The sequence below is a fragment of the Genypterus blacodes genome, unplaced genomic scaffold (genome assembly GCF_046128005.1).
Source record: "Genypterus blacodes isolate CSIRO-AG114 ecotype Tasmania unplaced genomic scaffold, CSIRO-AGI_Gbla_v1 ptg000055l_1, whole genome shotgun sequence".
Taxonomy (NCBI): domain Eukaryota; kingdom Metazoa; phylum Chordata; class Actinopteri; order Ophidiiformes; family Ophidiidae; genus Genypterus; species Genypterus blacodes.
In genome coordinates, this window is record NW_027466867.1 from 2,225,606 (window position 1) to 2,252,150 (window position 26,545).

The 26,545-nt window shown below is 49.2% G+C and overlaps 2 protein-coding genes across 3 annotated transcripts; both read right to left on the reverse strand.

The window, feature by feature from the left end:
* Positions 1-90: 90 nt before the first annotated feature.
* On the reverse strand, positions 91-4,367 carry cenpt (centromere protein T). The gene is made up of 12 exons (XM_076152005.1): positions 4,189-4,367; positions 3,566-3,746; positions 3,325-3,466; positions 3,157-3,250; positions 2,938-3,074; positions 2,796-2,856; positions 2,565-2,704; positions 1,371-2,486; positions 1,186-1,285; positions 922-1,080; positions 722-826; positions 91-489 (listed from the first exon to the last, which is right to left on the reverse strand). The coding sequence occupies exons 1-12, from the start codon at positions 4,272-4,274 to the stop codon at positions 360-362; spliced, it is 2,451 nt and encodes an 816-aa protein (XP_076008120.1). The 5' UTR covers positions 4,275-4,367; the 3' UTR covers positions 91-359.
* Positions 4,368-5,659: 1,292 nt separating this feature from the next.
* Positions 5,660-26,519, reverse strand: mpp2b (MAGUK p55 scaffold protein 2b). Of its 2 annotated transcripts, none has more exons than XM_076151544.1 (13): positions 26,264-26,519; positions 20,452-20,524; positions 15,148-15,248; positions 11,755-11,907; positions 11,516-11,671; positions 10,819-11,046; positions 8,619-8,750; positions 8,392-8,494; positions 7,321-7,374; positions 7,073-7,234; positions 6,768-6,970; positions 6,312-6,440; positions 5,660-6,240 (listed from the first exon to the last, which is right to left on the reverse strand). In XM_076151544.1, exons 2-13 carry the CDS (start codon positions 20,480-20,482, stop codon positions 6,064-6,066), a joined length of 1,629 nt encoding a protein of 542 aa, XP_076007659.1. In that variant the 5' UTR covers positions 20,483-20,524; positions 26,264-26,519; the 3' UTR covers positions 5,660-6,063. The 2 variants fall into 2 exon arrangements, with proteins under 2 accessions (XP_076007659.1, XP_076007657.1); XM_076151542.1 differs by having other exon boundaries at positions 7,321-7,389.
* Positions 26,520-26,545: the final 26 nt, after the last annotated feature.

Below are 26,545 nucleotides of genomic sequence, written 5' to 3' on the forward strand. Positions count from 1 at the left end.
TTTGTTATTTTTAAGGTTTTCTTATTCAATAGCCACAAAGTGCAGAAACAATTAAAGAACTTTTATTTTAGAATTCTGCATACACTCCTGTCATTTACACCGTCAGCGTAGAGCACAAACACAAAGGTTGAGGCATACAAGCACTTATGTTATCTTTGCATCATTAATGAGGCAATGCGTTTCCACACACAGCCATACATAGAAATGTAATATTAGAATTAAATGGAAAAATGACAGATAACAGCGCGATCCAACAATTTGGGATGATGTCACCTGTCCACATCATATGCAAGGTGGAATTAGAATGTAAAGGGGCCCGTACAATGAAAACAAACAAAGTTATAGCCGTTTGAAACATTTCACCTCCTCAGTTTAGGGATGACAACATTGCCGCTGGTGGCGATGGGGATCAGGAGCCGCCGCTGATCCATGCGAAGATATTTCTCAATCAGTACTTCCACTGGCACCTTGTCATTCACATGACCCTGCCTGTACACACACACACACACACACACACACACACACACACACACACACACACACACACACACACACACACACACACACACACACACACACACACACACACACACACACACACACACACACACACACACACACACACACACACACACACACACACACACACGAGGAGGTAAATGTAAGAAGTGGACTGGAGAGCATGTGGAGCGTCACGTGTGAGCTTCACATCAACACCCACCGTTTCAACAGAAGCTCCACATCCTCCACCTCGATGGTTTTCCTCTTGGCGTGGAGAGCGAACGTCTCCAGGTCCTCCGCCATCCGGGTGAAAAATTTCTCCATTCTGTTCAAAGCAAGGAGACAAATCGGATTTGTCCACAGCACAAGTGAGGGAAATCTATGAGCCAAGTTGTGTTTGACCTCAGGGCGGTGTCTTACGTCTCTTGCAGGACGGGGTACACGTCTGCAGAGACCTTCGTCTTGGCAAAGTGCTTGAAGGCGTTCATGAGGTAGCTCTTGGGAAGAACCGATTCCCTCTTAGCCCGCTGCGTCTTCTTTCCTCTGACTGGCTTCGGTTTCGAGGAAGACGAGGCTCCGCTGTTATTGGTAGAAATCATAATAATAAAACAGAATTCTCTCTTGTTGTCATGGGAGTGAAGCTGCCTTCATCATGGCCGGCCGCTGTTCCAGAATAACAAAGACTTAACTCGCCTGGGTTGAATCTTCTGGTTGCTGGTTGAGGCCGTCGGCTCCGGGCGGGGGAAGATTCTCTTCTGTCTGACAAACGCTGGAGTCTTCAACTCTGAAGATGAAAACAGGAAGTTAGTTCCCTTTTGGCCCCATTCCCTTTCTTTCAACTGAAAAGCATGGACCGCAAAGAGACCGACCTTGGCTCCGTATATCGTCGTCCTCATTCTCCCACTCTTCTTCCTCGTCAGCATTCTCATCAGGTGAACTGTCTCCTTCGTCAGCTTCAGGGCGGAGCTCTGCGCCGCCGGAAACGTTCTGTGGCTCTTCTTGGGTCGAAGGCTCGGCCAAGTCCGGGACCTCGAAATCGGGCTGTTCTGATTCCTGCTCAGCTTCATCTTCATCCTCCTGCTTCCCATCATGCTCTGTGTTAGAATCGTTCACGCCCGCCTCTCCCTCAGATTGATGGTCGTCTGAAGGATCCTCTTGAGTGTTTTGATAATCTGCCGCCTCTTCAGTTTGAGATTCTGCGGCAGGTTCCTCTTCCTCAGTCTGAGAATCGGCTGTTTCTTCCTCCTCCGGTTGTGATTCAGCTGTGCACTCTTCTCCTTCAAAATCAGCCTGGGCTGCAATATCCTCTTCAACCTGAGGGCCGTTTGGGTCTTCTTCAGTCTGCGATTCTGCTGCAAACGCCGCCGCCGTTTCCTCTTCCTCTTCCTCCTGAGATATACCTGCAGCATTGCCTTCAGTCTCAGAGTGAGCTGCACCTTCATCACCAGTTTGAGATTCTACCTCATTGGCCACTTCCCTAGATGTTGATGCAACATTCCTTCCCTCTGTCTGAGCTTCATCTCCACCCTCCTCTTCCTCAGACTGAGACGTGACAGCAGCCGCCTCTTCAGATAAGGAAGTAAGTTTGTTCTCCTCCTCGTTTTGAGACTCGGCTGCATCCACAACTTCAGACTGAGGCTTAACAGAAGTGCAGCCCTCTGTGGTTTCAGGCTCGGACTCAACCGCATCGACATTCTGAGTCTGCTCCACCTCCATCTGTTCCTCTTCCTCCACCTGATCCTCTTCCTCCACCTCATCCTCTTCCTCCACCCCTGGTGTGTCTTCCTGGAGTGTAGGTTTGTCCTGTGCTGCTACAGTGGAGGAGTGTGACGTGGGGGCCTCAGGCTGGGTGCAGAGGGTCGGGTCACAGCCCACAATGTCGGCGGTGATATTGGGTTCAGTGAGGACGCTTAGGTTAAGCGAGAAGCCTCCGGAGTCGCTCGTCTCATTGTCGAGCTGCTCCGCCACCTTGATGCCGCTCACTCCTGAGAGACGGCGAGGGAGGAAACACTGAAACTCAACTTCTCTGAAACCAGGGACCAGATTACTTGGAGCTGACTTACCCGCTTCAATCTGCCTTCTATATAAAGCTGCACCAAATTCGTCCGTAGAGATCCTGTGGCGGTGAGGCACTTTCCTCTGAAGGCCTCGCTTCTCCGTCCCAACATCAACAAAAGGTGTTTTCAGACTCAGTGTGGCTGAACTGCAAAAAAGCAAGCATTTGAAAACTTCATACACACTCCTCAGAGCTCAATCAACAAGACAGCAGAGTTCCTGAATAAAGAATAAGCGACCTTGAGAAGGTGGAGGACAGCGAGTGGTCCGGTTCCGATTCCTCTCCCTCCTTTTCAACATCTGTGAACAGAAGCGTATCACAATGACGGCTCACTGACACGGCCGCCGCCTCCTCCTCCTCATGCACGCTTTCATTCTCACCGTCTCGCTCTTTCAGCCGCTTCTCAAACGCGGTGACGTTCAGGCTCTGGCGCCGCCTCTTCCTGCTCAGGCCCTTTGCTGAGCTCACTGCGTTGGTGAGCGTTACATCAGGCAGCTCCAGCTCAGAGAGGTCAACGCTACAGGGTCAGAGAAAGCAGACATTACTTACTCATCTGCATACAGTGAAGAGTCAGTGAACAAGGAGACACACACACTTACCTAGGGCGCCTGGTGTTGAGGCTGGAGTTAGCTGATGGTAGCTGCAGCTCCTTAGTCACAGGCTCCTTATGAACCAGAGGGGACTTGACACTCTCTGAATGAGGAGACATGGACTTGGTTACAAAGGAAACCAACAGCTGCATCCGGGTCGGGTCGGGTCATGCTCACCTTCCCGCAGGATGTTCTTGAGCAGATGCCGCGGAGTGTCATCGTCGCCGTACAGGAGCGAGGTCGGGTCAGCTGTGTTTGTCCTTCTGCGGACAGCCGAGGCGGTCCTCCTCTTTGGGGGCAGAGATTTCCTGGTCAAACTCTGTAGAGAGGAAGACAGGTGAACGTGAGTCTGTCCGCCGTCTTTGTGGACCGGTGGAGGAAATGAGACCGTGCAGATTCCCCTCAAGACCCCCCTCACCTCGCGTATCTTCTGTTTCAGGCTGCGCTTCAGGAGGTCCTGGGGGGTTTGGGCACCGGCGTCCGGCCTGTTCAGTCGGCTGCTGCGCCGGATCCCGCTGGTTCCCGGCAGATCAGCATCCAGCCTGTTCAGTCTGCTGCTGCTGCGCCGGGGTTCACTGGCCCCCCCTCTCTGGGACTCACTACACACACACACACACACACACACACACACACACACACACACACACACGTACAGCTGGACTCATCACTGCTCACATGATTTGGATGCATTTAATGTCAGATTGTGGTTGACATTAAATGCATCTAAAATCATCTGAAATGCATCCATTCCATTTCTATTGCTCAGAACGTAAACTGCTCTTTGTCTCTGTGCTTTTGTTTATGTTTTGATGTTTACAGTGCACTCGTGTTCCTGCCATAAGCAACATGCCAAATGAGTTCAAGACAAAACGTCGACGACATCACCACCTATCGTCTCTTCATGAATAAAACATTTTGATAGTTGATCTGCGGGCGGTAAACATGTCAAAGAAGCAACCCAGGTCAGGGCTGCCATGGAAAACAACAACAAGCTAAGTAACGTATCTCGGTCAGCTCTTCCCGGTTATAAGTTATCGGTACCTGTGTGTGAGAGGAGTCCTGGGTTCTTCGGTGTCGAGGATTTGTTTGAATAAGACCCGTGCGGACAAATCCTCCGTGTTATCCATGTTAGAAGCAGGTAGCTCTGTTGCTAATACGTGTTAGCAAGTTTCGTCTCTCAAAAGGTTTCGCTCAGCTGTGCTCTCCGGCTCCCGCCTTGTAATCAAATAGAATCTCGCGAGGTTTCTCGTGACTGGCAAACGTTGCTTCGCTCAGCTATGTCTTCCGGATCCCGCCTTATGGTCATGTGAAATTTCGCGAGGCTTCTCGTGATTTGACAAACAACGAGGGTGTGTATTAGCGCCCTCAAGTGGTAGCAACATAAAAATACACCAGTCACTACTTCCCAACACTGCTGCTGAATATATGAACCTACATTTAAACATTCATTAGAGAGATTATTCACATTGCTGATACAATGTTAATAATCAGTCATATCTAAGCAAATTATGTGATTTCCAATACAGAAAAGAATGTGTATAATGAACAATTTATGGCAAGGGTGTATAAAAAACAGAATACTAAGGTTTAAATAATTTATGAGATACATCAACATGTAAAACTTTGGTGGAAATCCTTTCTCCTCTTTTCTCTCCTTTTCCCGCTTTTCATTATCTTTTCTTCTCCCTCTCCTGCTCTCTCTTCCCCCCTGAAGTTTATGATTATATTTTGTTGTATAAGGAGGTTGAGATTGTAATGTAAACATACATATGCAGCGACACTTAAAGTGACACAAGGTTCTCCACACTTTCATTTTTAATAGATTTTCATATGAACATCAAAGTTCACTACAGTGTCATTGTTTGTGTTCTTCCATCATCTTTTCTTTACATTTCAACACTCACGCACGTGAAGAAAATCAAATCAAGTCAAATCAATATTGAGCTTCCAGTATTGATTTCAATTACAGGATAACAGAGACAACAGTGAGATGATGAAAAAATAGAATTTCCTTGGCATTTGAACCACCTTAAGGCAAAAGTAAGTGTGGATTACAAGCTACCGACCCCTGTTTGTTACCTAGAATGTATCATCATTTATTGATTATACTTTATAGGTAACAAAGAGTGTGGCCACTTCCATCAGCTGTTCTATAGCATAAGCCTGCATTATACAATCAGTGTGTACTGTAGGCTGCTTCTTCTTCACTCAGGGTCGGTATAGTTACTCCTTTAGGTGCTACAATTCATTTAAACGTCATTCTTCCTAAATATGTGTGTATATATTCTTTATACATCTGAATGTATGTGAGTGTGTGTACATGAATCTATTGCTGTTTATATTAATGGAATCATACAGGATCCAGCACATCTCTGAACATACACACTCATACCGTGTGATGAAATGGTCAAACATATAGAATTGAACACAGTGATGACATTTGGTATCTTAACTTGATCACTTTGTTCTTAAACTGAAACAAATCCGATGTAAACATTACACTACTGTAGAATTTAAGGGTTTGGGAAAAAGCGAAAAAAAAGAAAATCTTCCTTCGGTGAAAACCGTCAGAGCAAAACATGTATGTCCATATTTATGAGCACACACACACACACACACTCATGTCACTCACACTATTGCACTACAGCTGATAATCCATTCTAAAGCCTTCTGTACAAATATCAATAGAGTTATTCCAATTTTGACAGATAAAATACAACTTGACATGAGGGTCAATAGAGGGACACTAACTTTGTACAAAAATGCTCTACATGAGGCTGGTCGTCACGCCGCTCTGGCCGCCATTACTGCCTTCTGCTGCCAATCACCGCAGCACCTCTGGAGCTGTGGGAGTCTCCTGACCTTTGCCCTCTGGGTGCCAGTCGGCGGCTCGCTGGTGAGCGTTTGGTAGATTCCTCAGAAGACCCAGCTGACGGGCACCCACTGCTGCTCCGTCGACAGTTTCTCCAGCGCTTGACGTAGGCTTCGGAACGCCGCCTCCAGGCCGTCGTTCACGATGCAGAGGTCAAAGTAATGTCCGTACGCCCTCTTGATCCGCTCGCTCTCGTCCACCGTCCTCTTCAGCTCAGAGTCCTGCAGGATTCAGGGTTCAGGATTGGCACTTCAATCATGCATATGAACAGTCAGCTGATGCTCTCACTCACCATTAACTGTTTTGTGACCACGCCCGACTCAATCGCAGACCGATTCATCGCTTTGAGAACCTCGAAATCCGGGGCCTCGATGAACACGACGTAGGGAAGGAACTCTGACGTCCTCAGCACCTTGAGAGCCTTCAGGGAGGGAAACACAGGTGCAGCTTACATACCAACCGCTAAAGCTCCAACTTGATTATAAAGCAGAGAGAGAGATTAAAAGCAGACGGCTGAATCTCCATCCAGCTGATTTATCCGGATAATGTGCAGCTAAGAGGATTTACAGAGTCTTTCCAGCGAGTAATACTTCTCATTAAGAGATCGTCTCTGATATCTACATGCTGACGTGCTCAGACTGAAGATGTTTCCTTGGCAACAAGGGTGCATTATTACTCGCAATCTTCTAAATTGAGGCTGAATCAGTGTTTTGGCGTCTGGAGAGATGCAGAGATGAGCGTTCCTCACCTGCGGGTTGACGTCCAGGATGCAGATCTTTCCCGTGTCTATCACCTCGTGGATGGAGTTGATCTTGGTGCCGTACAGGTTGCCGTCGTACTCGCCGTGCTCCAGGAAACGTCCGTTCTTGATGTCGCACTCCATTTCGGAGCGAGTCATGAAGGAGTACATCTGCCCGTCCCTCTCGTCCACCTTCGGCTTCCTGGACGTGACTGAGGGACGCAAAGAATCCACATGACAGGAGGATCAAATCAATATGACAAAGAAAAGAGACACGAACTGAACACGTGGGTTTCATATCTGTTTCCACTCACAGGGCATGGTGGTGCCGTACCGCTGGGCGTCCGACACCAACAGCTTGTTCTTCAGACTGCGGCGGCCGACCCCCTGGGCGCCGATCAGCACCAGCGTCTTCCTCCTGAACGGCGGGACCTTCGCCACCTCCTCGTAGATCCGCAACTCGTGGCGATCGAATTCTAAGACGCAACAAGTTAACAACAGGACCATCATCATCATCATCACCACAGGGAGGCGGTGACGTCAGAGGTAGCGAAGCGCGTACCTGCGTTCTTGGTGGTCAGGTACATCATCTTTTTCTTCTTCTTGCCACCCATACCTGCACACAGAGGGCCTGAGAGAGGTTGCAGTACATCAAAGACAATAAAGAACCTCTGACGCCGTTGCTTTGCTCCGTCAGCCACCTCGGCCAGCTCCCCCGTTAAAGTGATGAAGCATCGGGGTGAAAGTGTCTCCGAGCTCCGCTGGCTCGTAAATGGATGGAAAAGGCTCGGAGGCTTTGACGTGAAAAACAAAACAGGAACTAAACGACCACTAGATGGCGCCGTGGACCAACAGGAGTGGGCCTCTGCTCCTCTGAGGCCAGGATGTGTCTGTTTTGCCCCCTGACTGTGTTCAGTGTGGCAGAAGATGAGGAGAAGGAACTCAGCTGATCGCTCACATGTCTGGATTATCAATACGTGTCGGTAAACAACAGTACGACTCTACCTGTTACAGCAGGAAGGTTCATTATCTAAGTTCTGGTGAAATATGTCTGCTGTCATCTTCATCCCCCGCAGGAGTGAAGGGCGAGCGGCTGGCTGTGACTCGCCGCCTGCTCAGCCAACAAATCAATCTGCCCGCCGACTGCTCTCTCTCTCTCTCTCTCTCTCTTTCTCTCTCTCTCCGCACCTCATAAGATCCGGAGATGATTACTGATCAGGTTTGAGATCAGAGGGTCTTATCACGACTCCTTCATCATCCCACCCTCACCCTCACCCCCCTCCCCCTCCTGCGTGCCAGGGCCCGTGCAGCTTAATGAGCGGGCAGATTGGATCAGGCCGCCTGACTCACGCCGACGCTCATTACCAGAGTTTCTGCTCTCTCGGCGGCGGCTGACAGAGTAGCAGACCGGAGAGGTGAGACAGGGACGTGGATGAAATGCTTCTGTGATGTGAAGAGGAGCAGATGTCGTCTTTGTTGGCGTGGTGTGTGTGTGTGTGTGTGTGTGTGTGTGTGTGTGTGTGTGTGTGTGTGTGTGTGTGTGTGTGTGTGTGTGTGTGTGTGTGTGTGTGTGCGCGCGCGCACAGCGGCAATCTGCCAGATGAAGAGTGCCTCTGCGCTCGGGGAGTTTTACCTGTGGTGGCGAGCTCCATGTCTCTCTTCACAAACGCTTTCCTCTTCTCCTCCAGGAGCTGGCTCGGGATGAGGCCGGCGCTCCCTCCCTCTATGTGACAGGCCTACGAGACACACAAGGTCAATTTATCCTCTGTGTGTGTGTGTGTGGTAAGCCCAGCCCAGATTTGACCTCTGTGTGCAACTTCACACAGATGAGAATGACAAACGTGTTTTGGTTTCACTGACCTGCCACCAGTTGAGGTCCTCCTGGTTGAAGATCTGTAGGATGTCCCCGCTGTTGAAGCTAAGCCCCGCCTCCTTACATGGAATCAGGTTGTCGTGGGAGGGGTCATAGTCAAAGTGGCACTTGACAAAGGCCTGGATAGAGAGAGAGAGAGAGAGAGAGAGAGAGAGAAAGAGAGAGAGAGAGCAAGAGAGAGGGGCAGAGAATTTATGAAACAAATGCACAATTAAGTGTGTGAGATGTGTGGGTGATGGATTCGGTGAGTAAGCGCCCGTGACAGTGACGCGGCCTCGCTCTCTGGGAAGCGACTTCATCTCTCGACCTCGCTTTGCCGACAACTCAAGGCTTCAGCTCATAAAAGTCCAAAGTCCATCACATCACCGCACACACACACAGACACACACACTGGACAAGGAGAGAGCGAAGAAACGGAGGGCGAAAACGAGATAGACAAGGAGAGAGAAAGAGGGAAGAGAGAGCCAAAATGTGTAGCCATGGCAACCATCCCCTCCCCCTGCACTCGCCGCGCTTTCTCGTACTGATGCATGAACATGAAAAAGAAATGCCTGCAAGCCGCCACTGTACCGTGCATGTGTGTGTGTAGTACGTGTGACGTGACGTGTGGCTCATTCACTCGCAAAAAACGTGATGGAGACACACACACACAGAAGGAGTCTCAGTAGGTGGAGGAGGAGCTGTCAGTTGATTGAGTCACTGTGAGACGTCCGAGCTCCAGGCCAGACACAGCTGGATCGCAGCGGTTGAATACTTCTGGAAGCAACTCTACTGACCTCAGCACATAAAGTCCACCTCCTGCACAGCTAAATGACACACACACACACACGTACACACACACAGCCGGGCGCCCTTAACCATCTCTGACACGCAGCATCCATTACGGCGCCGGTGGCCTCTCTGATGTCCTGCAGGCCGACCCATTAAAGCGACGCACGCAGCTCTGCACCGTTTTGAAGCTAAAGAGGCGCGACTCTGAGCACTTTACGGCGAAGAACCCTCAGAAAAGTGTTTAAAGACGGAAGAGTGGATCGTACCATTAGTGTCTGAGTGTCTGGCTCTCCCACGGGTGAGTCCACTCCATCTCAGAGACAAATCTATCCCACATCCTCTGACTCATTCTGTTCTGTTCTGTTCTGTTCAAACTGGGTCACGTTGTCAGAATACTTTGCCTTTTCCCGACTTTCCGGATGCTTCTGACGGTTAGTTAGTCCAACCCAGCGCCGCGTCGTATCTGAATCGCTTCCCTGAGACGCTTTAATATGCAACACCCTGAAATATTCCGTCTCTTTGCAAAGCGCAGAGACACTCCAGCTCCTGCTCCATTATGGATGAGCAGGAAAAAGCATTTCCTTTTGGACAACTGGCAAAAATGGGGAATGCAGGTATCAGAGCCATCGGGAAACGCCTGAACGCAGAGACGGAGGCAAGGTTACAGGCTGACGGACTGACTGACAGGAAGGATGGACGATGATGACTTGATTTAAAAGAGATGGAAACTTTTCATGAGTTTTCTATAGAAGCTTATCTGAGTCTGCTGTGACAAGAGAATTCCTAAAGCTGTCGAGTGTTAACAAGCTGCTACGTATGCAAGATACACACTTGGGCCTCTGGTGTGTGTGTGTGTGTGTGTGTGTGTGTGTGTGTGTGTGTGAGAGAGCAAGAGTGATAAACTGATTAATCAACTTAATTTGGCTTGGATGTCATTTTTATTTCATGCTGCTGAAATTTACAGTCGGGCTGAAATGAGGAATTGGGAAATCCAGCAGGAACGCTAAAAACCTTCCTGCTGTTTTAAAGATGCTTTAAATTTGGAGCCGTGCGGGCATTTTGTGCAGAATTACAATAGATTTGGATTCCTGTGGTGTGTGTGTGTGTGTGTGTGTGTGTGCAAAGCTGTCAGCAGGATTGGTAGTATTCCGTCCTGTCATATCTTCTGTAAAATAACAAAAAATTAATGTCTGTGTGTGTGTGTGTGTGTGTGTGTGTGTGTGTGTGTGTGTGTGTGTGTGTGTGTGTGTGTATTAATTAGTTTCATGCTTAGTTTAAGTCACTCTGATAAATAATGAGTCGATGAGCGTCTGGCAGAGAGAAGCTAGACCAGCTGTTCGAGCCTGGATGTGCAAAGTGTGTGTGACTGTAAATGACGTGTGTGTGTGTGTGTATGTGTGTGGCTCCCTGGCTGACCTGTCGCGGTGTGTGTGGCTCCTGGTAGCTGGGCAGAATCTTCAGCACCACGCTGCCGCTGGCTTCCTTCAGCATCTCCTGCAGCACCTTGGGGTCGTTGCCCACCTCCTTGCCGTTCACCTCCTTGATGATGTCGCCCACGTGCAGCAGGCCCTGCTGGTCGATCATCCCGCCGTGGAGGATCCGGGCTATCACCAGCTCGCCGCTCTCCACGCGAAACGTCACTCCCTGAGCGTGCAGAGAGGGAGAGAGCGAGAGAGAGACTGTGAGGACGACATCATCACGCTACACTGCTGAACCAGCCTGTGAGTGCGATCAGCAGCAGTTGGGATGATTTCTTTCCTCCGTCTTTGCTTGGATGGAAGCTTTGGGAAACTTGTGAGTGTGATTTTTGGCCGCAGAAAAAAATCACTAGCGGGCCAGAAAGTGAGCTTTGAATCACAGAAATATGAGCACATGGTCTGTTTCTTGCTGAGCCAGAGGATAAATCAGCTCTGTTTTGTGCTGAGGGCAGTAAAAATTTTACTTACTGCCCCTTTAAACGATCCTGCCAACAGATTCCATTACGCTGAAAGCCGACGCTGCCCCCAAAACACAAATCACACCTTTTAACGAGGAACTTTAATCGCTTACAATTTAGGGTTTCTACGTGATCTACCCGGCTACAAGAGGACGACACAATCTGAGGCAAACTCACCAGGTGCTCGCCCGACACCTTCCTGATGCCCACCATCCTGACGGCGTCGGGGGGCACGGGCTGGTTATTGAGGGCGGCGTCCATGAAGGAGCAAGGGCTGGGAGGGGGAGTCTCGTAGGTTTTGGACGCCACAGAGTCGTGGGTCTCCAGGAGGGACTGAGGAGATAAAAGGCAATGATGGGTAACAGACTAAGACTTGGAGGCTGGAGAATCGGAGGGGGGGAGGCGGCGTTCCGTACCTGGAAGTGTGGCTCGTTCAGGATGCGCACCAGCTCGTCGGCCGCCTGGCTCCTGTTGGAGAGCGGGCCCAGCTCGGTCAGGATGTCCTGCACCAGCTCCATGTTGTTCTCCCTCACCGCCTCCAGCTTGGGCTCCTCGAACCGCTCGTGGGCCTGCGGGGTTAAGACGAAGACATATCCCCCCCTGTGAGACAGGGAGGTGGTATCTTCCACCCTCAGCACCAAGAATCCATGATCTCGCTTGTTTTTACCACCAGACTCGATTGTAAAACTCGTAAAAATACTCGTTTAAAAGGGGAATTTATGACTTCCAGTGCATTAGAGGAGCTTGTGCTTTACTTATAATGAATGAAGTGTTTTGTGTTTGGCTCCAGTGACGCCGTAAAGGAACAAGAGAATGTAAACACAGCAGAGCAACACAGGCTGCTCTCATCAATCCTCTCTGAAAGACTCTACACACACAAGTGCAAACACAAACTTTGTCTGTGTGTGTGTGTGTGTGTGTGGAGAGAGATGTTTATATTTCAGCAAACAACAAACTTCCTCCTCCTCTGCAGACTCAGAGGTGTGTAGTGATTGGAGCTTCTGCCCCTGTGTGTTTGGGGTCAGGAGGTCAGCATGGAGGCCTCGGTGCTTCAGGCCGCTGTTAAAACATTAAACCCGGCGTGTTGGCTTCTGCTCAGCGCGTTGTAAGATGAGTAACCGGCAGCAGAGAACCCTGCCTCCATTTTGATAAGATTTGTCAAAGGATTTCTGCGCTGAATAAGCTGGCAGCCGCAGTGTTTGTGTGTGTGTGTGCTGGAGGGAAAGAGGAAGAACTCCCCGCAGAGACACAAACACAAACAGACGTATACACAAAGAGTCACGTGCGCTTTGACACGGCACAAGAGGCGTTTACACACAAAAGGGACCGTGGGCTTGGCTGGAGTCCGGCTGGCACGATGGAACTCTGGCTGCTGCACAACGACGTCAGCGTGGAGGCTTTGCACACGGTCACGACCTGCAGAATCTGCTCTCACACACACTTCAGCGGCTCTTTCCTGCGTACGTTTACCCTCCTACTTGTGTCAAAACATCGGTAAAGAGCCGGAGAGACGCCGGCTTCCAGGGCTGATATCAGTGTCTGCTCTCTCTGCCCTCTCGCTTCAAATGTCAGAGGAAATGGAGGCGTAATTGTGGAGGTTTGAGCACTTAACGCTTTGTTTTGAAGGAGGCGTCTCACTATGTAGCAAACACCTCGGATCCTCATTTACTCTGAGTTAATATGAGAGGAATAAGATGAAGGTTAACACTTTAAAATTGCCGGTCTGATGTCTTAATGACTCAAATGGAGTGTGTAGCCGCCTCACACGCCTCAGCGGGCCTGATTGTGACGCTGATAATCGGACGCTGCGGACGCTCTTCTGCATGATGATGTCGCTCGTTATTGTTGTGGGCCTAATCGTCTCTCGGGCTCATTGGAGAATTGCAGGTTGCGTCGATTGCATCATTCTCTCATGAGTGCGGCGCAATCAGCATGAGGCGCTGTAGTCACCGCGGCAACAAAGGACAACAGGGGCCGCTCTGCCTGGACCGCTCTGCCTGGACCGCTCTGCCTCTCGCCGTGTTAAGTGGCGGCTTGTTAAGTGTTTATCGATCCACCGCAGGCTCGGCGAGGGAGTCTAAACTCGGCCGAGTCGCACACACAAGACAAACACACACCGTGTACAAACAAACGGAGGCCTTACAAGTGGATACGCTCACGCACACACGCACACACACACACACACACAAACACACACTTTCACACAGAGGAGAAATCAATGAGTTTGGAGTTTAGAGACCCAGAGAGAGAGACGGGAATGGAGGCAGCGCTCCCCTGCTGATCCCTGCGGTCGATCCGTCTCCGTTCCACCCGAGCGAGTCTGAGCGTCTTCACACCTGCAGCTCCTCGCTCAGAACCCACAGGACCCAGAGAGAAGAACTTCACAGCCCCAGAGGTCCCAGCAAGCAAGCAAGTGCCAAACAAAGAAACTACTTCCCTCCTCTGCCTGGTGACAGAGTGAAGAAGATATGAGACAAAGTGGGATCTGGAGAACAAGCTGTGATAGGAGAATGGGATTGCTCTCACAGGAACAAAGTGTCTTCAGCTGGAGCCAAACTCTGTCATTATTATGTGCGGTGCATCGTCAGCTTTATTCTGCTGCTTGTGATGCTGCAACAAAATTGTACGCCAGCTTAGTAAGAAGAACAGGAAGTGTGGAAGCTTGCTGATGAACCTGACGGACACTGGAATGTTTAATGAGCAGATGTTCCTCAGAGGGACGTTTAGATGTCACACAAGTCCAACAGAAGAAAGTGAAGGAGCACCGTTTTGGTTTGTATTGAATAAAGGGAAGAATAAGAGCGGGAGAGGAGCAGAACATCTGATGCCAGTTTGCCGTTCTGGATCTTGTGGATGATGGTATTTGCGTGTCTGTCGTTGTTGTGTCTCTAATCTTCTCCTCGTCTCTGTTTACGGTCTTAGCTGGAACATTTCTTGAGGCGGTTGCCATTTATGTCTTTCCTCGGATAAAAAAACGGCGCCACGTCCTCAGAGGAACTTTACAAACCGATACCCAGCGATTTTCCCATCCAGGACCGGATCTAATCCCATCAAATCTCATCCCAATGTGACGGGGATTTGAAGATTGTTTCCCCGCGGCGACGCATTGCCAAGATTCCTCAAACGGCTCGACTGAAGTCCGATTTTATTGGAGCCAGATGGGATATTTACATGGAATGATCTTGCATCTGTGATTTGACCGCTGCAGACTTTTCGGCCTCTAAAGAGCTCGGCTTTGTCCTCCAGACGCAGCGGGCAGCCGGCCAGCAGAAGCGTCCGGAACGTCCCCCTGCATGTTCCACCACGTGGGAGGAACACTTTCGGGATTCGGGTTGCATCATTGCAGACAAATATTTGCATTCTCACCTTGGCTGTTGTGTGAAACGCCTCCTTCATTTGCATTCCCAGCTAGTGGGAACACAGCGATGCGAGGCCATTAAAGCCGGAACGTTATTGCTCTTAATGGATCCAAGGAGTTTGATAGGAAAATGATCGCAAACTTATATTTAAATATGAAATGTAAGAATGAAGAGATATTTAATTTGCCGCTTTTGTTACATCATTTCAATGAGGACCGCAACAAACGGTGGAAATCAGAAACGAACGGGGCCAGAACCGGAACGCTGGAGCAAACTGGGGAATGTTGGATTGGAATTGAAAATCTGTGTGCAAAACCTTAAGACTTATTAGAGGAAGAATTATTATACTAACTGCATTTAATTTTTGGTCACGTTAAAGCCAAAGCACTTGCCCCCGCCCCCACCAACACACACACACTCTGCCTGTGATGAGGTTAAGGTTGCTCTCACCACCGGGCTCTCCATGATGCCTTTGAGGAAGATGAGGTCCAGGTCGTTGGCAGTTGTAGAGCTGGTGCTGTCACTCAACGTGTCCAGGGCCTGATGCATGGCTACACACACACACACACACACACACACACACACACACACACACACACACACACACACACACACACACACACACACACACACACACACACACACACACACACACACACACACACACACACACACACACACACACACACACACACACACACACACACACACACACACACACACACACACACACACACACACACAGAGGGAGAGAAAGAGAGGGACATTTTTATTTCAATACATCCACTTTGTATTGTATCATTCAGCAGTGGCTCATAGTAAATACACAACACACACACACTCTCTTTCCCCCTGACCGGTGTGTTTGTCTCACTGATCTGCATTTCTATAGGCGTCACGCTCTGACACACACACACACACACACACACACACACACACACACACACACATTCCCGACTCTAAAGGGAGAATCACATAAGCCGATGAGCCTTTATACGTTGATGAAAATAGAACTTACTTATTCACAACGTATAAGTTACTTCATCACAATCCCAGGACTCTCTGCTGAACAATAGACACATAAATCGCCCCACAGCGTCTTGACAGAGCCGCACCGAGAGTTTGCACACACACACACACACACAGACAAACAAGCTCTCGGGTGTGAGCCAGGATGTCAAACATGGAAGAATGAAGATGCCATCCTCCTCCTCCTGGCTTTCACTCAGGAAGAGAGGGAAATTAAAAGACAGGAAGCCAGGAGAGGCGAGAGCGAGCAGATGATGAAGGCCCTGCGTGATTACAGCCCAGCCGCCCTCTTCCTCTAAACAAACAATCACACCGGTCGTCCGTCCGTGCCGAGGACTCTGCAGGGTTGCCAGATCTGCGCCTGGCAGAAGCATAATTCTCTTTAATCGCCACAACTGTGCGCCGTGTTGTTGCCATGTCGCGTGTGAAGCAAAGTCACCAGAGAGAGAAACGCTCAGTGTTTGTTTCATTATGCTTCATAGTTTGGTCCTTCCTGTCTCGCTATCAGTCCCACTGAGTGTCATCCATCCTCCAACTCCTTCCCTTCCATGAGAGTGAGTGTAGTAAAGAAGAGTAAACCAGCGGCAGTTCTGATCTATCACGTTAAAGTCTGACAGGCTGAGAGAAATGTAAGAAGAAACAACAAGTCATGGCCTTTTGCTTCGGTATTCTGTGATGATGTCATTTGCTTTGGCAGTCACAGCCCAGCCCGTCTGAGGTCGTGTTCCATTATGTACGGAGAATATTAAATCTGCCAGCGTGTCCCTGTCGCCGGGTCGAGCTAGAGAAGTCGAAGCATTTCCCTTATTTTCCCCTGGTGTGCATCACAACAAGGACAATGAGGCCGGACGGGATTGGCGGGATGCGAGTACGGAAATAACAGAGGTCAGAGGTCAGAGGTCAGAGGTTGGCCGCAGCCAATATATCTATTTCCCTATTTGCACATTTCTTGTCTCTTGCCTTCTCTTGTCTTCTATGATCTGAGTCTCATCAGCGGCGTGTAAACGTTGCACTTAGAGGTGAAACTGGGCGCTCATCTAATCGACCCCCAGAGGAGTCGCTGATCCTGATCGATACCGTGCTGCGCCGAGTCTAACTGGCTAAAGCTCCACTCCACTTTGGTGCTCATGTTGAGAAAACAAACACTCTGAAAAAAGACACAAATCCCCAAGCAGAAAAGTAATTACAGGAAAAGTCGGAATTCATCTGGCGCCCGACTGAAGCTGACAAGCGGAGAAGAGAGAAACGTTAAATGAACAAACACGGACGTAATGCTGTTGTTTTAGTGGAAAGCCTCCAGGTGAGAAGCTACTCAGTCGGAAATGTGTCATACGGTTAAAATTACAATAATCACACACACACAAACACACACACACACACACACACAACCACGCGCCTTTACTGCCTCTATGGAACCAAAGAGAAACCTTTCCCGGGCCAGTCAGCACCGCCTGGCTTCTCTGACAGGATCCAGGTCTACAGGGGGTCAACATCTCCAAACCCGTCTCTACACACTCCCATCCTCCGTGTTTCTGGCAGACTTAATAAAATATTTAACGGCCGCGTCTAGATTTGATTCTGGTCCACAGCTCTGCAGCTAAACATAATTACCATCAATCCCTCAGGTAGAGAAAGACATATTGGATCGCTGCATATTCTATTGTTGTGTGTGTGTGTGTGTGGTGTGTGGTGTGTGTGTGCACGCCGCTGATGAATCATTTATGATGCGGCTACGTGTTTAATTAGGAGTCTTTCCATCTTGATCTCCTCTCCTTTGTGCTGCGGCCAGGTTAGGCGCATCTCTCTCTCTCTCTCTCTCTCTCTCTCTCTCTCTCTCTCTCTCTCTCTCTCTCTCTCTCTCTCTCTCTCTCTCTCTCTCTCTCTCTCTCTCTCTCTCTCTCTCTCTCTCTCTGCGAGTGGAACAGGGGCATTATGGGTATTAAGCGTGTTTACGTGAGTGAGCAGGCTCGGCTCTGGATGATCATTACATTCAGACAATATCGTCCACATGGAAAGACGAGAGGGATCATCGCCGGACAGGTTCATGTGTGTGACAGCATGTGTGTGTGTGAGAGAGAGAAGCAGAAGTTAGAGAGTCAACATTTCTCCTCATTGTTGGCAACGCTTCTAATCATCGACAGCCACCAGCATCTCCAAGAGAAACTCCTCGAACGCTGATGACCTGGTCGATCCCAGCAGCCAATCAGCAGCATCGGGGCCTTTCATGGAGCTGGTGCAGCCTCAGCCTTATTAGTGAGCAGAAGGTCATGTTAGGAGACCACACTTCTGATATTTAGGTGACATTCAGCAGAAGGTCCCCCCACTGCATCTCATCCCCCCCCTTGAATGGCCGCAGTGGGAACGTCACGGAAAACTACATCAACAACAACAACAACATGGTGTGACTGAAGCCAGAGCCGTAATGATTGACAACGTAATCAATGATCCATCTGTGTGTGTGAACGCTGCTTCATTAGGCCGGCGTGCAGCGAGAATATGTGTGAGAAGAGTCTGTCAAGTGTGAGTGTGTGTGTCTGTGTGCATGAGAGAGAGAGAGAGAGAGAGACAATCAAATGTGCCGTCTCTGATCAGAACACTGTAGCATATGAACAAGATCCAACTTACTCACTGAGAATACACAATGCACCAGAGGTCCCTTACACACACACACACACACACACACACACACACACACACACACACACACACACACACACACACACACACACACACACACACACACACACACACACACACACACACACACACACACACAGGATGTGAGTGGCTGTCCCTGCTGCCTCATGAAGCCACATTACAGAGCACAGGATATCTTGCCACACACTCCATTATGCGGCGTGCAATCATTCTATTCAATTCTAGATCTATATGGAGCCAAATCACAACGATGATGTAATGAGCCTCTAACCTTCACTGACTCAGGAAATGTGTCAGAACCTGCGGCGTGTCAGGATAGAGGTAAAACTCGCCGCAATAAAAGCTTAACGTATTGTATCAGAACACATTTCTACTGCAGGACCGGGTCAGTGAACGCCACATGAACGCCTTCAAACTTCCCAGGATTCCCCCGGAAGAGCATCACTGTGCGTCTTCTCTGTGTGTACAAGTCCTCTGCAGAGCCTCAAACACTCACATGGACACTCGGTGTGTGTGTGTGTGTGTGTGTGTGTGTGTGTGTGTGTGTGTGTGCGCTTAAGTGAAAGTGCATCCCTCCAACTCTCTCCCCGTAAATGAAACCTCTGATCTACGGTGAATATTCCATCTGTTAGTGACGATCCTTGCACCTTGCTGCCTTTTTGTGTTTTTGTTGTCAGATTCCTGCACATCACACGTTGACCCCCCGCACCCCACCTGCCCCCCACAGGTCCCAATCTGTCTCTGCTCATCTTCATCGCCCTCTCACTGGAGGTCTGAGCCGGCACATCAACACAACGTGGCGGCGTCAGGTCGGCCCTCAGCTGTCATGCCGCACATCATCAGCTTTGTTTAGCACTTTCAGCCTCAGATTCTGCAGTCCTAATCACATCAAACACACACGCACACACACAGCACAGCTACGAACCTCCAGCATCCCTCGCTCCCCCTCACCTGTGCTCCTCTTACCTTCCCCCGCCAGCTTGAATTCCAGGCCGTCCAGGGAGTTTGCCGAGTCGCCCTCCTCCAGGGAAAGCCTCGCAAACAAGCTGCCAGCCATGGTGAACAGCACCTCGCTACACTGAGTGCAAACACCGTAACACACCCTATAGTATCTGAGCCGACCGAGAGATCCTCCTCTCCCTCTCTCTCTCTCTCCACGCTGCCTCTCTCCTCTTCCTCCCCAACCAGCTCCTCTCTCGTTCCTCCCTCTCCACCTGCTCCTGACGTAAACGCGTGCGTGTGTGTATGTGTGTGCGCGCTACGCTTGGCTGAACAGCTTCTCCTCCGCATGAATGAGTGGCGACCAGAGAGGGTTGTGTGAAGGAGGAGGAGGAGGAGGTGTGGAGGAAGAGGGAGGGGGAGCGTGATGCTTCCTCTGAGAGGAGGGAGATGAGGAGGTGCTGCCATTTTTTCCCCCTCCAGCTCTCCCTGTGGGGGTCAAGGCAGGGGGGGGGGGGGCAGCGGAGAAGAATCAGTAGAGGAGGAGGAAGAGGAGGGCGAGGTGGAGCTTCATTCTGAGCGATGACATTACACAGGTGCAAATGAAGAGGCTGCAGATGGGGAATTTGGAGATTTTTGCAGTTTTTCAACAGCAGCTGCTGCTGTCAGGGGGGCGGAGCCAAATTTCACCAAGTGACCTTTGACTGTTACTCTAACATCCAACTGATGTGTTTGCTCAATTTCACCATTTTGTCTGATTTGATGTTGTTATTGTTTTATTCCTCTCCTGATTCTTTGCTCTCTCTTGAATATGCATTGGGTCACTGGTCTCCATGGTTACACCTTAACTTAGTATAATCACTAATCCCATATTGTTTCCCAACTGCTATTTAGTCACTATGGAAACTATAGAAAGCAAAGCAAATAAAGGAAGATGGGTGGATGTGTGTGTGTGTACTGCATTATCCTGCTCATTAAGTAACATTAGAGCTCAGGACACACACACACACACACACACACACACACACACACACACACACACACACACACACACACACACACACACACACTAACACACACACACACACACACACACACACACACACACAGGCCTGAGGAGCCACTCACCAGAGTCGGAGCTGGACGTGGCCACGGGCATTTTCTCAGAATGGTTTTCTCTCCCGGTTGTCCGTCGGTGCAGCTGGAGCATCAGAGAGGAAACAAAGAGGGAAACACACACAAATGAATAATGAAGTATTGATTTGGATTATGAATGCAACTTCACAGGCATGTGAGGCCGCAGAGGTGGAGAGCAGAGAGAGAGAGAGAACCAGGAGCAGCAGGCTGGGAGGAGATGAGGCAATCCACAGAAACACACACGTCGCTCATAAACACACTGAGGTTTTGTTTGTATTATGATAATTCGTCACACACACACACACACACACACGCTAATTCACATTTTGTTCCCGCACGCAACGGCTGGTACCAACATTGTTAATAGCTATTAATAGACCCAGCTAGTTGCTCTGGTAACGCCCACGCGGTTCAGATCTCATCTCTGCAGGGAATCCTACCAGCTACAGTTGGAAAGTTTGACTGAGTGGGCGAGCGAGCGAACGTTACCTCGGCGAGGGTCTCGGCTAATTCTGACTGATCTGATGAGGTAAAGCATTGCGCAATTAAGCCAGGTGATGTGTAATCAGAGAGAGAGAGAGCGAGAGAGAGCAAGAGAGAGCGAGAGAGAGAGAGAGAGAGAGAGAGAGAGAGAGAGAGATATCAAAAGAAAACCACAGTAAGGAAGAAGGAGAGCAGCTGATGAGGGAGCTACCGTCGTATCCAAGGATGCTAATTCCTGGTTGCTATGGCGATATCCATCCACAGCAGAGGCAGTGCAGCGGCAGCCGAAACATAGGGATGTCACAGTAGGGTCGCCGTGTGTCAGTGTGTGTGTGTGAGTGTGTGTTTGTCTTGACAGTAACAAGAGCATTCATCACTTCATCAGAACTTTAGGCCACACCCATTTGTGCCACACTAGATGTTCTGCCAGTTCTGGTCCAGTGACTGATGTCGTGTCTGGAGGACTTCTCTGCCTTGGTGGAGGGTTGCACTCCTCTCTCCTCCTCCTTGAGAGTGTATTCATGGCGTGGGATCCCTGCGTGATACGGGGGGGCGGCCCCTCAGCTCGGCCCCTCTAGCTGCAGCTTGAGTCTGGGGGCTTTGGCTCGGCTCCGGTCTGAGCGGATCAGAGCCTTAATGCTGCATACCGGCCCGCTCGACTGATCCTCAGAGTCCAGGGTTTGAGCTGGGAGATGACAGAGCTCGTTAAAAGCACATGGCTGCTAAGAAGCCAAAGCTGAGGGGGGGGGGGGGGGGGTGTTTACTCTCCTTACAATTCATATCTTCACGTTGAAGTAAAGGTTTAAGGTAAAGAAAGCTTCCTAACAAATGATCAAAGAGACTTACATCACTCTCTATGCCTGTATAAGTGTTCATTACATTACATTACATTACGATCATTTGGCAGACGCTTTTATCCAAAGCGACTTACATTACATTACCACCCTTCGCAGAGGGGGGAGCAATTGAGGGTTCAGTGCCTTGCTCAGGGGCACCTCAGCAGGGGCTCGAACCGGCAACCCTCCGGTTCCCAAGCAGAAGCACTACCCACTGAGCTACTGCCTGCCTGTGTTAAGTATTAACGCAACAATGACTTTAAATTAAATAGCCACCATATTACACTAACGAGGTCAAAGGTCAGGGCTTTGGTGCCATGATGACACTCGATGCCTGTGTCAGAGGGCAACAACACGGGAAGCTTTAACTAAGAAGTCTTCCAGGTGCTGTATGCCAAGTGGAAGGAGCCTTGAGGTTCCCACATTGAGGCTGCATTAAAGCCTGGCAACGTGTTCATTACACACACACACACACACACACACACGCACACACACACTCACATACACACAAGCGTGAACCAAACAAGTCTCTTAATCCACACATGCAGGCTGGCGTCAGGCCTAAAAATAACCCTGTGCTCCCACAGGTTCAGCTCCTCTCATTACTTTACAAGGGAAACAGGCGTATCCAAGACAACCACGAGCAGCCCTTTCCTTTTTTTCCCCCCGGCACTTTGCCATGGCAACAAGGAAAAATGCGTAAAATAATAATAAGACGGAGCTAAATTTGGGTGTGTTAAAAGGTTTGTAGTGAGCTTGAATGCGGGGCTGCTCCGTGTGCGGCGGCATCACGGCGCCGTGCGTTGGCCGGGAGTGTAAGGATGTAAAGAACAGACAGGAAATCGATTTGTACGGAGCTCAGCGGCAAAAGCGTGCGTGTGTAACAGTGGGATCAGAGCCTAATCTGAGATCTACGGCGACGAGGCTCCTCAACACCGGCTGACAAACCACTCACATCTCTGCCGCTTAATGAAGTTTATTCCAGACTCTTTGTGTTTGAGTGCAGAGCTTAAAGCAACGCCACAGCTGAGCCTGATGGGAAATAACAGGTTTAAGAAGGAGCCTGATTCTCTGTTGATGCCTGTAGAGATGCAACAGGAAGTCAAACACATCGGACCTGAACTGCTGTGAAAGTTTCATTTCTGACTGTTCCTTCACTGCTGTGACATGATGACATCGACACGTTACACACTCACGATGTACAGAGTATGAGGCGACCAATCAGAGCCCAGAGGAGAAACTAAAACAGGAGGAAGAAGTCAGCAAACACCAAGATAAGCAACAAACATAGAGGATCACATTCTTGCTTGTGGCTTTGAGAGCAGAATGTGTTCTTCTAAGTATCAAACCTTGAAATTAAAACATGGGTGTGTGTTCGCCGCCCTCACTAACCTCTAAACTAAACACTTCCTCCCCAAAACAAAGTGGAATCAGTCCGTTCCATTTCCTGGCGCCGCATCAACAACCACACACCACCGAATGACCATCAGAGCCCAAACAGCGTGTGAAGGTCTTCTGAAGGAGGGGACGGAACGCTCGGGCCCGCTCAACCGCGCTCGCCGCTGCACGCTCCAATGATTTTTCAAAATAAAGGTGTGTCCCGCTGCCCACATGCATACTGATGAGCGGCGGCGTGTCGCTGCCCGACTGCGAGAGGAGACGAGAACGTTTAAGGTCGCCTTCCTCTAAACAGACTGAAGGTTTATGGGAATGTGCCTGGAAAACTAACAACAACAATAAGAGGGAGAGGTCATGGAAAGTTTGCAAGACAGATGCAGTACCCTCACCTACCATTAGTGTCAGTAATGAGACAGAAACAGACAATTATCACTATCCACGGCCGCATCGCTCGTCCTCCATCTACGCAGATCTTGAATTTGCTGTTTCAATGTCACCCAGAATGTCACAGAGCTGGACTCACACACACACTCGTGCACACACAACACCGGCTCTCTGATTGGTTCGGACCCTATGAGCCTCTGGGCCCTGTGCTGATACGAGGCTCCTCCCTGACCTCAAATGCACATCAAAACATAAATCAACCTGCAAATCCTGCAAACGTTTACAGGTTCTTTACTTGTTAAAGCAGCAGTCTGTAAGATTGAGCGTCTCAGCTTTTGTCCAGATCAGATTCCATCCGTCGGGGGGAGGATTTTCCTTTATGGGGTCCTGTGAGGATTTACTGGGGATTTGGGCAAATTCTACTAAAACAGGTGCAATCTGTAGTTTTAACTGTTATCGTTCAGTGATTCAACATTTAAAAGTTTCTATTGAATCCCAGAGTTTAGCAAATAATATACAAACAAATGGCCTCAGACTGAGAGAGTTAACGATGCAACTTCTGCAGTGAAAAATGAATATTTGTCATTCCAGGCACTAAAGTCTAAAGCTGAATGATGTTGCTGGATGTTGTGGAAGTTGAAATGCATAAAGCGTATTTGACAAAGTCACACCAATCAAAGTGTGGGCGACTCAGCGATGAAAATAAGAGGCTGAGCTAAGAGACGTGTGAGTAAATGAGACACCAGAGAGGGTGTGGAGAAGATGTGGAGGTTATGTGCGCCACAGCAGATTACTCTCCTGTGTGTGTGCGTGTGTGTGTGTGCGTGTGTGTGTGTAGTCCCAAACTCAGAGCCTTTCTCTGATTAGAATTCCTATTTAATGCAGTAATCGCTCTGTCTGAGAAAGCAGATAACAGCCTCGTGGTCTGGTGCACACATACATACACACACACACACACACACACACACCATACGGGAAGGATTATATTACAAACATTACTCTGAATGGCTTTTTATGTACATTACGCCACGCAGTCTAAGCAGTCATGACGTTTATCCTGGAATAAACAAAGAAATGGCTTTTACTAAACTTTCATCCGATCTGGAAGTCCAAACAGAACAATCTAAAGACATAACCCAAGACGCTACAACAACGGCAAATGTAGCGTGCAATAACAGCTCAGGCACTTCCTCAGGATGCCCACAGACAGAACATTCCTACAGTTGGGCACCACAGGCGCCACCGGGGAAAAGGAAGCAAGGAGAGCCAAGGACCACCAGGCACAGGACCGTCAGGACAGGGTGGAGCGGCATGGCCCATTGTAGCAGTAAGTACAGTATGTTCTCCACAAAACGCATTGAAGTCTTCCTCAAAGACATCCTCAGACTTTTAAGAGGCCAATTCAACGTGACTGCTCAGGCAACGCACCCCTCAAGGTGGAACCCAGCCCGATCTTCACATAGTCAGATCCCAAAAGCTGCATGAAGCGGAGGGTTTGTGGCAAAGCTCCCACTTCCAAAACAAAAGAGAGAGAGATGGTGGGAGAGAGAAAGAGAGAGAGAGAGAGAGAGAAGCTGGGGTCTCTTTAATCCGGCCCAAAGCTCTGTGGATCTATTCCCTGCCTGTGTCGAGTTTGATATGGAAATCCAGCAGGAGGGTTTTAGAGGTTTATGCAAACTGTAGTAAATGATTATCAGATGAGCTTCAGGAAATCAGACGGATCACATACAGGTGAGACTCGGCCTGTTTGCTGCTGAGTCTAAGTCTAAGTCTCGTCTTAATATGTTACAATGACAAGGAAATCTGCATGTAAATGATGGATGTGAGAGTGAAAGTAATGCTGTTTAACTCTGCTGTCAAAACATTTCAGCTCACTTTGCCTCCTTCGCCTCAGCCGTCACAAATACATCACACACACGTCGTGATTACTGCGGAACACGCAGTGAGTGATGTTTGCTCGCAGGGGGGCGTGAGAAACAACCACCAGCTCAAAATCTGAATAAAACTTTCAGACGCTCCCTTTAATCCTCTTTACACAAAAAGCAAACCACAGCCAAAACTGATGCAGATGGATAAAACATGACATCACCACAGGTATCTGTGAAAAATAGGACTTTTAGATTTCAAACAAACAAACAACAAATCATTGAATCTTAAAATTACAATAACAAGTAATTTTACATTTATTATTAGTTGTATTCTTTAGTGACTCATAATCAAACTTAATGTTGTTATTGATCAAAATCTGATTTAGGCAGTTTAGGTTTTTGTTCAGCTCCCGTATATAATTTTTATAAATATTGGTAAAAGTATGAATATCTAATTAAAGTGAACGTTAATGAATGTTTAACCTGTATGTTGCTGCCTTCTTATTGGCCCGCACCGCTCCAACATCACGTTCGTGGCCATGTGAGCATGCGCAATGGCCATGCACAGGTGCGTGACGTCCACACAGTTATCGCTCATCAACATGATTCTACGTTCATTTCGCAAACAATAACTATCAAATCTGTAGCCTCGGATCAATTAAATGTCATAGCAACAATCACAAATATCTGGGTGTAATTGGAAATCAAACATATTAATCATTAGACGCGCTGTGATAAGAGGAGACGCGGTGGTACGTAAAGGCATCACCGGTTCTGTCCGGGTAAACCACCGCGTTTCCTCCGTGAAAGCCAGCGGGGGTCTGACGCGCTCACCTGCCCGGTCGGGTCACCTTTTGTTCGGACGCGTCTCCGCTGAGTGCTGCGGCAGGAGGGCTGAGATGTTCCGCAGGCTGCTGCTCCGTCTCCGATCCGCGGGTTTGTGTATAATCTGTGCGGACACTTTGCTGTGGAACAACGACAATCACATCCACGATCACACTGCGGAAAACAACACAGCTGTTCTCCCCCGCTGAGAGAGGCGCGCAGGACGGCTTGGTGATGGCTGAGTAACGCTCCTCGGTGTGTGAAGTTGTTGCCTGTCCGCTGCTGGCGAAA

What these genes read in the sequence shown, in the direction of transcription:
- cenpt (XM_076152005.1), bottom strand. Translation starts at nt 4,274, where the DNA reads ATGGATAACACGGAGGATTTGTCCGCACGGGTCTTATTCAAACAAATC. An exon ending in TGAAACAGAAGATACGCGAG is followed by an intron (nt 3,467 to 3,565) that starts GTGAGGGGGGTC and finishes TCCTCTCTACAG; the next exon opens with AGTTTGACCAGGAAATCTCT. An exon ending in ATTCAACCCAGGCGAGTTAA is followed by an intron (nt 1,081 to 1,185) that starts GTCTTTGTTATT and finishes TACCAATAACAG; the next exon opens with CGGAGCCTCGTCTTCCTCGA.
- mpp2b (XM_076151542.1), bottom strand. Translation starts at nt 20,482, where the DNA reads ATGCCCGTGGCCACGTCCAGCTCCGACTCTG. An exon ending in GCATCATGGAGAGCCCGGTG is followed by an intron (nt 11,908 to 15,147) that starts GTGAGAGCAACC and finishes TTAACCCCGCAG; the next exon opens with GCCCACGAGCGGTTCGAGGA. An exon ending in AGGTGTCGGGCGAGCACCTG is followed by an intron (nt 11,047 to 11,515) that starts GTGAGTTTGCCT and finishes CTGCACGCTCAG; the next exon opens with GGAGTGACGTTTCGCGTGGA.